Here is a 17,031-nt window from a genome sequence, read left to right as displayed (position 1 = left end):
CCGAATAAACCTTATGGAAGAAAATTTTTGACTGTTAAGTAATTTTTTTCAACTAAGCCCGTGCGCTATTTTTTTATGGTTTTTTATTTCAATCTACCCTGAGAATTCCAATTATGTTTTGTTCAAAATACAATTTTTTTATTAAAAATTAAAAGAATATCAATGAAAGAGTGAATATGTGTACAAATATGAATCAACTAGCTTGAATTCTCCCTTTTATATTCCTTGTGCAAGGCACATGGTGCGCGCACACACAATGGTCTAAACCATTTCAATAATTTATCTAAATCATTTAAATTTTATGCCAAGAGAAATACAAACTTTTGCAAAGATCGTTAGGACGGTCCTAAAAGAAAAATAAATTCAAGTTTTGTGAAAAGTGGACTGTGAACGGACCACTTGTTGAGATAAAATGACAAAGAAATATCTGCATTATTTGGGCGTTTAATCGGGTTTGATTGTGTAGAAACGCGATTTTTGTCTGGATCTTTCTTCTGAAAAATTGAGCAAACGTATTCTAGAAATATCTTTAAAGTGTTTTCTGTTTTTAAATAAGTTTTCCGTGCAAAAATATTGTATCTACGTCTTGTAGCTTTGGATTGACAGGGTAACGTGTGCTTAGTGCTTCCGCAGAGATTTTTCAATAATGGTTAGTTTGGTGGGTAAAATCGACACATAAAAATATAAAAAACTATTACTCACAATGACATCATCTTACGTTGAGATATGGTGATGTGTAATTTAAAATACATTTGAATTTGCAGCTGCGTAAGGATGGGATAGTAGTAAGCAAAATCCACTTTATACTAAATAAATATTTATTTATTAGGTTTACTATTCTAGTATTATCTTTACACTTATTAATTAAATGTTTATGCTTAAAAATGTAACATTCTATAATAAATAAAATTTTATGTTACATCTAAAGGGGAAGAAAAAATCACCCCGTAAGTCTGAGTAATGTAACGATTATTTTTTAAACCCAAAACTTGAATTGACTTTTGATTTAATTCAGGCGTATTAAAACTGTACTGAAGTTAATCTTTTTGTTAAGTTTATTCGTACCTGACAATTTCTTCCTACCAGGAAAAAAATCTGGATTTTGGGAAATGAAAAATGAAATATGAAAAGGAATTTAGAAGCGCAAAAATAATTCAGGTAAATAAAATATAAAGTGCTTAATAAATATTAGGAAACATTTTTTAGTAAACATGTACAGTCCCGATTGCTAAATGATTACAGTAACTTGATATTGAAGAAATGATAAAATGCTAGCTGGTCACTAAAAACAGTCAGAAAATAATCATTAAAACTATAATAAAAATAAAATCTAATAATAATATTAAAGATTTAGTGCAGAAATTCTAAATTTTTGAGCTTGTGTATTTGCTTATACAGCAAACTGAAAATTGAAATAACTACTTAAGGTTTCACCTAAACCATCTTGGTGATTGCTGAATATTCAAATCGGAGCAGAGTTTTGCATTACAAGGATCGCCAAGTTTGAACATTTGATGATAATTCGACGTTTGGAAAATGGGAATAAGGTTAAAGTTTCAGGAGACATCTTTAGGCAAACGTGTTCTTAATACGGAAAGCTCTAGACCCTTAAGGGTACTTCAAAATTTTTATAAAGGGATATACTGGAAAGAGTAGGAAATAGCTGGTTAGAGGGTACGACCATTCCGATTTAGCGAACTGAGAACCATCTTCTAATCAAAAATATCTGGAGTGTCGCCTATAATTATATATATCGGATTTCTAGTAATATATTTTTTTACCCGAAAAATTCAAGTGGACATTGGTATTAGCGTTAAATCAAGCAGATGAAATCTAAAACTATTATTTCTCAAAACCAGCTAAAAACATCTGATTCGCTATTAGGCAAATAATATGTTTCAGATGAACCATCTGAGAAATGGTTCAAAATAGCTGGCGAAATAACAATCATCAGAACCTTTACGATGCGGACTGGATAGTCTTTGTTTCGTTTCTTTTATCTTTATAAACTTTTTCTTCAAGTGTTTCGAAAGCACTCTTTTAAATCGAATAATTATCAGAACATTGCTGATAGGGTAGCTTGAAGAAAAGTCTTGTTCTAATTGTGAAAAGAGAAAATATATTTTTTTTATTTCTCGTAACTTACCTGAATAGTAATTTGAATATTTTTGCTACAGTATCTCCAGAACCTAGTCTGAGTCTGAGGCTCATTAAATTCTGTCAGAACAGTCCAAAATTTCAAAAATGAGAACGATATATTAATATACGCTCTTCTGAATGCAAAACATCATAAAATCACTGCAAACTTTTCAGTTCAACTTAAGATTTTGCAAAATTATGTTTTTTCAGTTTAAAAATATTTCGTATTTTGAGCATGAATCGTCATGCCAAATCAATGTTGCTCGTTGTAATTTAAATAAATATTACTCAAATTAAAATAACCAATTTGATTAGATTTACATAGACGCATTAAGAAATTTATTTAAGAAAATATTTATAATGTGAATCCGTATTATGCAATTAAATTGAGAATTTAGCTTATTTGCACAAGCTAGCAAGCAATAAATTGTCGCTGTTAACATTTCATAAGCTAAAATAAGAGAAACTCTATTTTTAAATGCGTACGATATATTAAGTTTTTTTAAATGATAAAATGAAATTCCTTAACTTGAATTATTTCGTAGGCAGATTTAAGGGGGAAGCCTAAATGTTCAAAATATAAAAATCTCTCAAAATAACACGCTTGCATTTGCTTAACGTATAACATCGCACTTAATATTGCCAATTTTAAAAATAAGCAAAATGTTTTAGAAATATTGAAATACTTTGTTAGGATTGAGCTTATTTCGGGAAGTTCGTATAAGGGTCTCACAATTCACTTCTGAGATGCGCAGATATTTGAAATTATCCCCAATTAGCAGTATAACCGAACTGGAACAATAGAAGAAACAGGCAATTTTATATCACATTTACAATATATATAAAATATTTACTATTAACAACATAGTTTAGTAAAAAAATGCTAGGAAGCTCGTGTACTTTTCTGGTGTTCAAATTTCTCCGAAATTTCCTCAAAAGTTTTTCCTAGTGTTTCCGGCAACCAAATGTACAAAAATACCAAACCTAAAGTGTTGATTAGTCCTAAAATTATAAACAAATGGTCCATTGTCACCGATTCCATTAGGAATGGAAATATTTTAACAACTCCAAACATAAGAATGTAGGCCACCGATACTATGACGCCTCCAAGTTTGCCTCTAACTTTAACTGGTAACAGTTCACCGATTAAAGTCCATGGTATCACTAGGTAGCCAAATGAACTAAAACACACATAACCCAGCACTAAGAATAGGGACATTTTGTTTGTACTTTCAGTCAGTTTCGAAGCTTCTGGATAATTTGCGGTAACATTTAAACCTAAAAGATGTAATGGAAATGGGGATAGTGTATGTAAATCTGCATCTGAACTAGATGTGGTTGTATTAACAGGAACTAATAGCTCTGGAGGTAAAGACGACAAATTAAGACCAACATTCCTAGACAATACCGATGAATCACTTTTGAGAATTGAATTACTTTGAAAGTTTTGGGAAAAGTACATATTAAAACCACATCCAAAACTAGTTACAATCATCCCAAAGGCAGAAAAAAACATCAATTTCCGCCGTCCAACTTTTCTGGATATGAGCGAAGAGATTATTGAAGTAACAAATCTTATAGTGCCCAACAAAACTAAAGCACCAAATCCATCCATTGTGCTATTAGAAATTCCACGGAAAACTTCTACCGCATAAAAAACAATAACGTAAGCACCTGAGAGTTGTTGAAAGAGAAATATAATCAACAGAATTAAAAGCGGCTTCCAAACAATCGGCTCCTTGTAAATATTAAAATTCTTTTTGATCCGAAGCAGTTGAGATTTTTCGGACGTTTCATCTTTTGTCTTTCCTGTTATTTGATGTCTGCTTTCTAATACCCTTTTGTATGCATTTTCAGCAATCTGAAACGGAAATTAATGACAATATTTTACCAATTGTCAGCAGAATATCTTACCAGATTATTACTGTATATCCATTTCAATGAGCGAGCGCTCCCGAGAGTATCATTTTTAAAAACTACTAGCCAATACGGGCTTTCAGGTATCCAAAAAAGTGCAAAAGTGGTAAATAATACCAAACAAAAGAAGATCTTGGACATAAGACGCCAGTCGAACCAGAAGCCTAAAACCGTATCAAAAGTAAAGATTTTATTCAATTTTACTTGAAAATTGTGTCACCTAAAACGCATGTGAGCAATATTCCAAATGTAACAAAAACACTATTCAAGGAGAGCAGCATTGGCCGGTACTTTGGATGGGCGATTTCACTCACATAAACTAGAGCCACTGTTGTTAAGCCTAAAACAAGAAATGCATGGTTAGATATGAGTTTTAATTGCCCTAAAAGTAGTTTGATTTTAAATGGTTATTCTAGACTTTTGATGTTTTTATGTATCTGGAAGCACAGGAACCTCTGAAATTGAATAAAAAACAATCCAAATCAATACTTCTGATATTTGGAGCTTCATGGCAAAAAAAACAAAAGCCGAAAGCTGTCTCTGAATACCAAATAGATAAAAGTAAAGAGAAGAAAACTTACCAGAAGAACTAAGAAGTCCTGTAAGCTCATGTTTGTCTTATGTCTATTTTATTCTACTATGAGTATTCCTAAACTGTTTCCTTTACCAAGTTTAAAGTTCAAGATCAAATAACAAAACACGCAACTAATTACAAGCGTAATTCATATTATCAAAAGTGAACCAAAGATCCCTTCAAAATTGTTCTAAAATTTTTTGATGAAACGTAGCCTTTCAGAACAAGATTATCATTATACGTGAAAAAATATAATAAAAATAAAATAATTGGTGTTAGTACTTTATTCCAAATCAAAATTAATTCCTGGGATTCAGTCATTTATTGTCTCTATTTATCAATTAAAATACGTTTCGGTGTATTTTTCCACCATCATCAGTTTTTATGTGTAGCGTTGTTGCTGCTTTAAGCCTTGGCATAAATTTGTTGGCTTACATCGAAAAATGTATGCCAAGGCACACATAAAACAACGCCACACATAAAAACTGATGATGGTGGAAAAATACACCGAAACGTATTTTAATTGATAAATAGAGACAATAAATGACTAAAACTCAGAAATTAATTTTGATTTGGAATTGAACCACAGTCAGGAAAGTATGTACAAGTTAGTACTTTATCAAAAACTGTACCATCCTCAGCAGAAGATTAAAACTGATCTTTCTAAAAAAGTCTTTATACCAACAATAATAAAAGGGTTTACGGTTTATATGTATATTATATTAAAAGGAACAAGCATTCAAGATGTGAAATTGAAATTTATTGAATGTAAGTCTGTACATCTTCTGGAATTGAAGTCAAAATCTGCTAATAGTGAACAACTAGTGGGAAAAATGAGTGTTCAACAGAAAATTTCCAAAATTGAAAAGTGGAAAACGTTTGTAAGTATGAAATTGTTGAAAAGTTTGTACCTATTTTTTGCAATTTCTTGAACGAGCCATAAAACTATTTAACAAAATGAGCATTATAAATATCGTCAGTGCATTTTGTGTATTTTTATCGCTAATTGAAACCTAGCTTTGTTTTCGACTGAATTTGTTTTCAACAGATTTAAGTGTATTAAGCAACTTATGTTTTGCCTTATTTCACAGTAGGCCTGGGTAACTCAGTTAATTTTTAGGAGTTGGCGCAGTGCTGCGGAAATGGCTTGGTGCGCCAACCCAATGCACCGGTGCAGTAATTCAGTTCCGTTGCGGGGATAATGTTGATGATTTTTTTACTTGTTTTTAGATTTATTTTAATGGTAATTTATTATTTATATTTTTTAGTTAATTAAATTTACTTAAAAATGCTCTCAACCTTAAGGTATTTTCCGTGAAAAATTATGAAATAAATTTCGAATCCTTCGTCGCTTTGTAAAAAGTTTTGAAGTCCCTATCCAGCTTCAAATTTGGTAAAAATCAAATAATTTTCTATCAAAAAACGAACAGAATCAGCGAAAGCTTATAACATATTATTTGGAAATCTTGTCACCTTCATTCCTCTGAAGACCGTAGAGTTTGTTAAAAAAATTTGGTATTTTAGTTTTGACTGAAAAACGCTCTATTTTGTTTCAATTAAAATACTGACGATCTGGAGGTTTTTTGCGCTAAAAATTACAAGATAAATTTAGAGCTTTGTGAAAATTTCACAAAACCTTTTTTCAGCGTCGAATTCGGGACAAAATCGAAAATAAATTCCTCCCGTTTCTTCTCGAAAACCATTAGGGTTTCCTCCAAAACCGATCACAAAACTAAAACTTTTTAACCGAAGACTCAAATAACCATTATTTTCTGGTGATTTTCCTCTCTTCTGTCAGTAATGGGGTCTTTTCAGCCAAAAATTACAAAATTAATTTTGCCAGAAAATTCGCCTCCTTCATCGGTTCCCAAAGTTCCCTACAACTTTAGGAAACCCTTTTCAGCTGCAAATTTGGCACAAACACCAAATAATTTTATTCAGATTTTTACCGAAAGTAATTGAGAGTATGTTGAAAAACGACTAGAGAGCAAAAGTTTACAAACAAAATGGAAATTCGCCTCCCTAACCGCTCTGAAGATTTTTAAAGTTCTTTTAAATTTTCAGATCATTCTTCATCTTCAGGTATTTTCTGTGAAAAATTATAAAATACATGCAGACTAGCCTCCTTAACCGCTTTGGAAAACTTTTTTTAAGGGCAAAACTCTAATAAATATTTCTGGGTCTTTTTACAACAATATTTCTTCGAACTGAAAAAGCAAAAGCTTATAATGATTTATTTGGAAAACTCTTAAAAACTGACATTTCTTCAGTTTTAGGTCCATATTAACATTTAATCAATCAAATTATTACTGTAATTCTATTAAATATTGAATTAAACGAGTTACTTACTAGTATTATAAAAACTTTGCCTGGAGGTCTTTGTTAACAAACTTCTGTGAAGTCTTTAAAAATACTAAAATATACTATATTATATAACTGTCGAAACAAAATTAGTATTTATTTCAGCGTAAATAGGTACCGATGCAAAGAAGTGTTGAAAAACTCAATTTAAAAATATAAAATTGATGATATCGCAATGCAAAGATGATTTTAGTTTTGCTCATAGTAACTAAAAGTGAGAGGATAGTGAAATTTGATGGAACTGTAATTAAAAAACGCTGTGAACCATGTGTTTCTAATTTTTGGAAATAATTGAAAAGTGTTGTTGAAAAATATGCTTAACTTTCTTTTCCTTAATTTTTGTTTATAAGTTATTCAATATAAAAGAAAATTAATTTTTGTATTGAAAATACAGTTTTGCAAGAAAGAGTGCTTATTTGAAATTCTTCTATAAAAGACGAAGGGCTCTTGAGTTAATTTCCATGGTAAGCAGGTTTTAGTTAAAAATTCAAATGCGTTAAATAGTTTGATAAAATCAGAAGAGTTTAAAAAATTATTGGATGGTGCAAAGATATTCTGCACTGAACATGAGGAAGATTGCTAAAGATTTGAATATTTATAATCAAAATATTTGTAAAGAATTTTTGTCCTATTTATACCAGAACACTTTTCAACTGTATCTTATAAATCGATTGCCCCCAGACTTCTGTTTACTACTATGATTAAATGTATGATCGATCACATTCTAGTCTGACAGTCTAGTTTTTAAATTTTATCAATTTGTTTTAATCACATTTTAACAATTTACTGACTTTTAGACACTAAATATAAACTTATATTATAAAAATAAACTTAAAAGATTCCCTTTACCTCCACTAAATCCTGCAATTATCCTGGCGATATAAATGCACCAAACATCGGTAGCAAATGCGTGTAAAGCCCATGATACTAAAAACGGAAGAGTAGCCAAGATACACATTTTCTTCCTGCCAAATCGATCCATCATAGGACCTATACTTAAAGATCCAATTGGTAGAGCAATTGCCACTATGCTAGCTGAAACAACCGTTCATTGAACGAGGCAAAATATAAAGGTTTTTAATTTATTTTAGCAGTTAGGACTTATGTTTATATATTTTATATTGTAATTGCTGTTAAATGACTTCACTTAAGTATTAAGCGAATGCAACAAATCTAATACTAGTCAAGATAATTGATAATACACATTTTTAAAAATTTCTTTTAACATTATTTATATTTTCGTTAATATAAACCCATTACGATTAAACCTTTTTCTATCAATATTTTCTGCCTACTCATTGACCCACTTTTTTATTTTATTTTTTTTATTTATAATGTTTACAAACATAATGTGAATTCAAATGAGAATTAACAGAAAAGTACTTTAGTTTGAACATAGAACACCATCACACATATAATTATTGTGTTTCTGTTATTAATATTCAGATTTAGCTGTTTAGATTATTGGGATGTTCTTTATGTACATTCCTCATATTGTTTTTAGTTGGCTTTTTACCATGATATTATTATGAGCAAACAAAACGTATTGGCGTGTAGCTAGAGTATATAGAAATAAGTATACATTTTCTCCAAATAATCTAAAATACTTTCATCCTAACAACATTGTTTTATGCCAAAAACATCCTGTATATTATATCTATTTTTGATTGTACTATCTTTTAAATCTGCAGTCTGCTACACATAAGTCAACATATATTTCGAACGATTTTGAGTTTCCAAGAATTTTCTTTTTGTTTAAACTGCCAATCATCGGTTGCCTTAAGTTTAGATGAATTTTGATCGATTTATAGCCAGCTCACACAACATTGATTGTAAGTCAAATAGTGGTTACATAATAGTTTACGTGATAAACAGTTTCATCTGCTGCACTGTTTATCATCCCATTAAAAATTAATAAATATGTTGCTAACTGTCGGTAAACATCCAAAATGTATTACTAATAAAAAAAAAGTATTGACTATCAATATCAGATGTAAAAAAGGCGTCAGATGTTAAAAAAAGCTTTCTTAATACAATGATACAATTTTTGAACAACAATGACTGCTATTAGTTAACGTTTAAATCGTATTTTAACGTAAAGTCAATAATCGTTAAGATAAATAGGGTAGCAATGTATAAGACGCATTAAATTCTATTCTTGGCCTTCGAATACTTGCAATTCAATAAATCTATAAAAAGTATTTGTTAGAATTTTTCTATGAAATCTTTTCAATTTATTGTTTTGAAACAATAGTGTTAAGTAATGCGATATAAATGTTAACAAATACTTGTTTACAGTTCGCTGTATACAGTTCGTCTTTTCAAACGTTTTCTTTCATTGATGTAAGCAAGTGCAGAGTTCCACACGTGTTGATCTCAGGCACACCCATGACCGGTACAAGTCTATTAAATATCACTTTCTTTACAATTTCCGTAATAATTGCAAGAAAACTTTGGATGAAAAGCAATTTTCCTATTTGCCAGAAGAGAGTTTGAGCGTGCTACTTTAAACACATTGTTAATTTCTGTATTTGCTAACTTTGTTAGCAAAAACAAGTATATTTTCTCATTTTTACTACAATATATCATTAATTAAAAATTTTAATTATATTTTCTTACAAAACGCCAACGTCAGATAAGATTTTTTCTAGTTTTTTTTCAGTTTATGTTCGTGTTTTCTATCATGGTATCATCGAAATTTACTGTTGCACACAGACCAGCAACAAATCAATATTGAATTCCAATTTCAAGTTGGATTAGCTGATTAAAACAATATTTCTCCATCAACCAAAAGATTTACTTGATTTTTAGTGTAGGTTGAAAAAATATTTGTAATTTCCAAATGTTGATCCTGTATCCACCAAATTTGGTAATATTTAAATGTATGTAAGACTAACTAAGCATGAATCTGCTTAATACACTATAAGACGTCGCAGTTAAGAAAACATATCTATTTGAAAGTCATCTGATATTTTCATTGTAATATGTAGACCAATAAACAATTGAAAAAACGAAGTTCTTATAAAAGAAATTATGTATTCTATATAAACAGTATGAACAGGTCAAATTGAGAATTTGCTAGATGTTTCTTGATTTACCGGTAGTGAATAAAAATAAAATTGCTCTATTGAAAAACAGTTTGAAACATATGGATGATAATTTATATAATCGAAGAAACTAGAGGACCGAAACCAGCTGATTCAACAAAGAAAAATGTTCCCAATGTATTTTCGTATATTAGTATGATTGTCCAAAGGCGTCCAGCCGAACTTATTGAAAATGTTTAAGAAACTGTTTGAGGATTATGTATGAAAGAACCCTTGTATTTGTACCTCAAATAGTTCAAATTTCTTCTTCGAAAATTGTAAGGTGACGATTTAAAACAACTGTGGATTTAAAGTATTCATATAATTGGAAAATGTAATTTATTAATGGTGAAACTTTAAGACGTTAAAAACGTTAGTAAATTAGATCTGTTGAGAAAAAAATGTAAGCAACACGAGCCAGAAGAAACATGTCATTAAATCTTTTAGTGCATTGCGTAATTTTTATGTATTTTCTCATTATCGACAGTTTATGTAAACTAAAGCTATTAAATTAAATTACAAATTTTTGTTAATGTCATTTTGGCAAAAGTATTAATTTAGTTACCTCGAATCTCGAAAGTTTAGGAATATATTTTTTTAGGAATATAATTCAACCATTTTATTGAACCAACTTTAATTTTCCAATGCTAATCTGCACCAAAGTAATTAATTTTGGAAATATTGGCATTATTCGCAGAGACGGATTAGACCTTTTGGGGGCCTAAAGTGTCAACTTGCGATGAATTTATGCTGTTTAAACTTTTTGAACCACCGATATCTAACATTCTGTGCTGTATGGAAATTCGGAAATATTCGGTGCAATCAAAATACGAAAATGTTACAGTCTTGGAAAGTTTCATGCGGCTTAAATTTAATTAAAGTCGTATTCCGGGCAATCAAAGAAGAAAACAAAATAAGAGGAAATTCGCAGGATCTAGTGCGATCCGAAACTAAATATATTTTATTTGACATCAAAACCGTTGTTATTTGTGAACACAAAGATTAAACATTAAAACTGATATTAAACAGTAGCGACAGTCTAAAATCAATATCTAGTTTTGCATTTAGATAGTTATTCTAAATGTTCTAAATGTACGTGAAGAATCAAAGGTACATCAGCGTTAACTTTCTAAGATTAACAGAATTTTGGATTTTAAAATTTTTAATATTGTTGCTTCTGTTGAAGCGGCGGAATTTGCTACGACCCAAAAATAATTATATACGGGGTGGGGTGTTTGATTTTACATCAGAGTTGCTGTTATTTGTAAGTACAAATAGAACTTTGCATCTTGAAAAGTATGCTGAACAGTAGCGGTAATTCCAAACACATGAGTTTTCCAACATCGTTTAACCCAACACCCTGTATACACAGTGGTCATACATTTTCGTTAAGGCAACCTTGCAGTTTTCCGTTTCTGAAGTAATTCTAAATATTAGAAATGTGCTGCGATTATTAAATGCATGTCAGCTTTAATTTACCAAGATTGTGAACAGGATATTGAATTTACAACAATTATAGGTTTAATACCAATTGTTTGAAGCAGTGGAAAAACAGTTTGCAGAATTAGCAGCAGACACAATTAACGCCACCCTTAAATAATACAGGATGTTTTCTTTCACATCAGCCATGCGGATTTTTGAGACCATAACAACAATTGTACGTCTTTGAAAGCATTTCAAATAGTAATGACTGCAATAACCTGATAATGACCCTGTATAAATAATTCCGCAATTTTCCTTGATGATCATTATTTTAGTTGTAGTTTTATTTAAAATTCAATACACACCTATCCATGATGCTTGCGATTTATCAATTTCAATGTTACTTCCCGACTCTTGAAGCTGAGGTAACAAGACTGCACTAAAGGCCATGTTAATTCCGGGTTGTATGACCAAAGTATGTGCTATGCAACAAGCAATAATCTAGAAATTGCGTGCTATTTAATCCGATTTTATAATTAATGGTTTGACGATGGCCCTTACTTGTTTCACGGAATCCCTCCATGGTAAAACCAACGCTTCTTTATCATTGCTTTCATCTATTGATATTACGTTTTCTTTTAATTTATCTGTTTCATTTGCAGCAAAATCTTCCACATCTTCCCCTTTACTCATCTTCAATTTGATTAGTTATCAGTTAACTTGGGAATCTAGACAACAGGCATGCCTAACCGCAAACACTGCGAACGTTGAAAAGTGGCCAAATTTAGCACTGAATAGACACTAATAAATAATGGCTGCATCCACTTCCCGAAACGACACAAAGCAAATTAAGTACAAAGATCGCTAACAAGTAATAATAAGAATTAAATATCAACATTTATCTCTGGTTTCTGAATTTATCTTGAAACATGCCACTGAACAGACTGTTTATGGAGTACTTAACGTATATTTGAAGAATTTCCTTTCTTTGATCCTAAACTCATATTTTTGGATCTTGCACTATCATGTTGACTTTAACAATTTCCACTAATAAGCTTTGTTCGGCTTGGTCTGGCATATAATTTCACATACTAATTATAACTGCTTTTAAATACTGTGGTTATGGGGTTTATTAACATTATCACTGCTATCAATGTAAAGTGTACTGATTTTTTTAAACAATCGAATACATAACTACCAGGGTACTTCAAAAATTCAGTCTGGCTTGTTTATGTACTGTTATTGGGATGAAATGATTTGGCGGTATAAATCAAATGTTCTTAAATACAGTTTTATTCGTATTCGCGTAGGTATCTTCTAATCAGTTTGTTGAAACAGATAATTTTATCAATATTTGCCAGATGATTTCAACTGGAATTACGAGCGGGTCTGTTCGGTTGATGGTACTTCACGAATACGTGAAATAATACACACAACTTACTATAATAGATTTCTGCAAACGGTTTTTTTTAAATATAAATCAAGCATCAAAAATATAATAATGCTTTAACTCAGATAATTTTCACTGTTTTTGAAACTACTGAATAAAACTACATATTGAGTACTTTATGCAGACGGATAACATTCCGGTCAGAACCTGAACAGTTGAAACCGATTGAAAATAGGCAGTGGAGGTGTTTTATACGACAAAATTAATGTTTAAAGTGCCGATTTTTTCTCAAAAAAAATCATTCATAATGATAAAAGGCTTGAAAATCACATGGAGATATTTAAACGAAATTTACTAAACTTTATACGATGCTCCCTTTACAATATGCCCGCTCATTTAAAACCTATTTAAAGAAAAACATATTGCCAAGCTGTCGTTTTAATTATAACACTTACTTTCAAACTTTAACTCAAATTTCTTGTTGTATTCCGTTTCTCCATTTTTGGAGTTTGAATTTTATAGTTACATAAACTGTATGGAGCAAATCGGAATCACTGTTTATATTCTTCTTTATATGAAATATGAACCACTGTTTGTATTCTTCCAGTAGTTAAAATGTATTTTGCAAACACTGTTCAGTATCTTCTAGCGATGGTACATACATACATACGTCAGTAGCTAAAGTAAAGGTTACAAAAAATAAGATATTTTAATATGAATAAATATAAGAAAAAAGTTAAGAATGTTGCTCTCACACGCTTATCTAGTCTTCTTCTGAGATGAGCTACTGGACTTTGAAGCACTTGCATCCTCTTACTAGACTATTAACAAGGATTTATTTGGTCGTATTTAACAGTAGATTCGAAATTTTTGTTGTCGTGACTAAATGCAAGCGGCATTTTCTAGGTGGACACAAAAGCAAATTGTGAAGAAATATTGTAATAAAACATTGGAAAAATGAATACTATAAAACTTTTATAAAGTCACGACGGTGATCACACATTCAGGTGCATAATTGTTCACAACCATGTTAATCTTAGCGCGTATTTGTGGTTAGTGTTTGGATTGCGCTCTTCAAAACTTAAAATGATTAACAATGTCAAACATGCGTAAAGTTTACTTTTCTTGGGGAGACTATCGATCGGTCACATCTTCCTCATGATCGACGTATAGAATATGCGGTTTGCTCTTTATTACAAGAAAGTTCATTCTTTTGAAAAAGGAAATGTTGTCGAAGAAGGTGGAAGTTATCTCAATTGAAACGATGATTTCTGAAATTTGTGTTGATTTTTATAGAAAAAAGCACCGAAGCCAAACATGAAAAACCAGTTAAAAGTTCGGATCTTCAACTTCGTTTTCAGTCACAGTTGAAGCGAAAAGCTGTACCATTCTATTAACTTTTCTCACCAGAGAACTTTTCTTGAACATCTAGCTGGTGGTAAGAATCAAAAATTCTGGAATAGAACAGAAACTAATGTTGTAAAGTAAGATTATAAAGTGAAGATCTGTTGGAAAACTCATGTAATGAATTACGCTTTGATATGGAATATATTTGTAACACTGTTTTGGAACCTAAATTGAAAAACAACATTTTGAAAATTGAAATTTATGGTTTCCTCTATTTTCAAGTAAAAATGTTTGTCATTTGTTTTTGTATATTTGGCAAATTCCTCGAGGCAGCATCTCCAGAGAAATAAAACCAATTTTGAATCATCCTTTTTTTGAATTAATTCCTTTGGGTTGAGCCTGAGCAAAGACGAGTTTCGAACAGTAAGAAGAATCTACAATCACATCAAATAAATAACAAAATATCAATGATCTTTATAGTAAAATTGCAGGTTTGCCATTAAACTAGAGTCAAAATTACAATTTGCTTACTTCAACTTAGTTTTAACCATTCGCACATTACTGTTAAACCATCCATATACATTCGGAAAAAATCTTTCAGGCTGTAAGCTTCGAGATTAGTGGACATTTTTTAATCCCCTTTGAGCAGGAATATATTTTGCTGGGCTTCCTATATTTAATTGTAATAATATTAAATCATTTTGTGACCGTCAGTCCATATTTAAGGATGACAAATTTTCAGAAGCTTGGGGAATAGTAAAGGTGAAATGGCGTTTGGAAAGGCATGTTGCGTAACGGCGAAAGGTCTTATGCATTAAAGCTAAACTGAACCTTTAGCCAGTAGGTACATAGACAAGATGCAAAAATATCCTAGGGCAAAAAAATTGAACGCATACAGCTTAGGAAAGAGCTCCCTAGACGTTGGCATCCCGAGAAAGCGCAGGGTGCAAATTTACGCCAAAATATTATTTAAACAAAGCGTCTTCTAGAGAATGTCAATCCTTCAAGTTTCTACTGGCTTTACTTTGGAAATTTGATTTGAAAGAGTCTGCTGTTGCGTAAAACCGTTCAATTTTCAATCAACATTTAGGAAGCTTCCTAAATACGAGCTCGCAAAATTCAGGAATTCATGTGATTTGATTTAATTTATACGACATTTAGAGTGCCACTCTTCTTTACTGAACGAACAACTTCAAACTTGTGAAGTATTTTTCGTTTCTGAAAAATTTATTTTCGAAAAACTTGATGCAAATGTGTCCCGTAACAGTTGTTTCAAATCCTGCTCAACATTTTCTGAGCGATGAGTAAAGCAACAAATAATCTACCTAAGGATAATACTACCAAAAACTTAAATTCAGCCTGTTCAACTCAAAATAAAGCTTCCTCAAAACATCTGAAGTATAAAAAGTAACACATTGAAGAGTGCTATTTGTAGTGTCTTTATTTAGCAAAATGTTTCCGTTGTGGGAATAAGAAATATAAAACTTAGAAAGCGCATAACCAGCAAATTGCAATTTATTACACATATATTATATCGCCTTCTAGAAACGACATACATAATGCATTGCATATGACATTAACCAGACACTAATAATCTGGAATACTGTTAAGAAGATATACCAGAAAATGAAACGCTACGAAAAAATGATATAATTGGAAAATATTTTAATACGGGGAAATCGACAATTTTTTATAGAAAAGGTTACTGTAGACGTAGGTTTTACTTAGGTAAAATTGCAGCATTGATAGAGCAAGCAATTAATAAATATTATCACCAATCATATACTATTGATTCCTACATTATTGGAAAACATATTGGCTAACGAGTAATTCTCCTGCTAACAAGGGATACTTGCTTTTGCTGGCCAAAACACAAATTTATTTACCACGCTCTTATGTATCAAATTTTTGGTCATTAAGGCCTTAAGCGAAAGATCTTAAACAACAGTCCCCTTTTTGCCACACCTACAATGTTATTTTAGAGCAACAGCTGAACATCAAATAATTTATTTTTTTAAACATCACGAAAAGAAAAAACCAGAAATAAGACCTACGACCACCACTAGAAAAACTATCGTTCTCTCCTTATATATTGTTACTTTATTATAAACAAGCTGCTGTATTTTTTACTATTTACGAACTATTTCTGTTATTACGCTGTTGCGCTAGTATTAAACTAGTCTATTTAAGTGCCCCACAGATATTATGGTATTTAAGCTGTGCTATTAGATTGACGTTCAGCAAAGAATATTAACGTAATCAAGCGTTTCTTTCTGTACAAAATATTTGGTTTAAAAGCAAGTATTCTCAAGAAGCATCTTTTAGTCCGAGTGCCTGTGTAGTTTACTTCTTGTTCTTCTAGTGCCTACCCGTTACCGAATGTTAGCAACCATTCTAGCAATGATAACTTTATTTGTCGCTGCTCTGAATAGTCCCGTGGTGGATGTTTCAAACCAGGTTCTTCAGCCAAGATAGTCGTCTTCTTCCAACGCTTCTCTTGCCTTACACTTGACCCTGTAAGATCTAAGATGCATTTTAGTAGTTTGTATATGGTTTCGTTTCTCACGATGTGCCCCAGATATTCCAATTTTCCACGTTTTACTGTGTATATTATTTATTTTTCTTTATTTAGTTTTTGGAGTATTTGTGTGTTTGATATTTATTCCACCCAAGGGCGGATCCAGGGGGGCTCATGAGGGTCATGACACCCCTTGTGCTGAGTTTACAGCGACAAACGCCAATTTTCTAACTTTATACACAACAAAAGTCTGAATTTCTACTACTTGATCCCCCCC

The 17,031-nt window shown here is 31.2% G+C and overlaps 2 protein-coding genes across 4 annotated transcripts in view; one reads left to right on the top strand and one right to left on the bottom strand.

Annotated features, from left to right (window-relative positions):
* Positions 1 to 17,031, top strand: part of LOC109542117 (facilitated trehalose transporter Tret1) — a 37,621-nt gene that overhangs the window by 682 nt on the left and 19,908 nt on the right. The gene's annotated exons all lie outside the window — the stretch shown is intronic.
* Positions 801 to 12,750, bottom strand: LOC109542116 (facilitated trehalose transporter Tret1). Its single transcript, XM_019911178.2, has 6 exons — positions 12,061 to 12,750; positions 11,865 to 12,000; positions 7,841 to 8,026; positions 4,277 to 4,396; positions 4,054 to 4,220; positions 801 to 4,000 (listed from the first exon to the last, which is right to left on the bottom strand). Exons 1-6 carry the CDS (start codon positions 12,190 to 12,192, stop codon positions 3,023 to 3,025), a joined length of 1,719 nt encoding a protein of 572 aa, XP_019766737.2. The 5' UTR covers positions 12,193 to 12,750; the 3' UTR covers positions 801 to 3,022.

This window comes from Dendroctonus ponderosae, unplaced genomic scaffold, assembly GCF_020466585.1.
Source record: "Dendroctonus ponderosae isolate FM_Combo_2020 unplaced genomic scaffold, Dpon_F_20191213v2 Dpon_F_20191213_4, whole genome shotgun sequence".
NCBI classification, from domain to species: Eukaryota; Metazoa; Arthropoda; class Insecta; order Coleoptera; family Curculionidae; genus Dendroctonus; species Dendroctonus ponderosae.
Note: the sequence above shows the minus strand (reverse complement) of the source record. Positions and strands in the feature narration are given on the sequence as shown.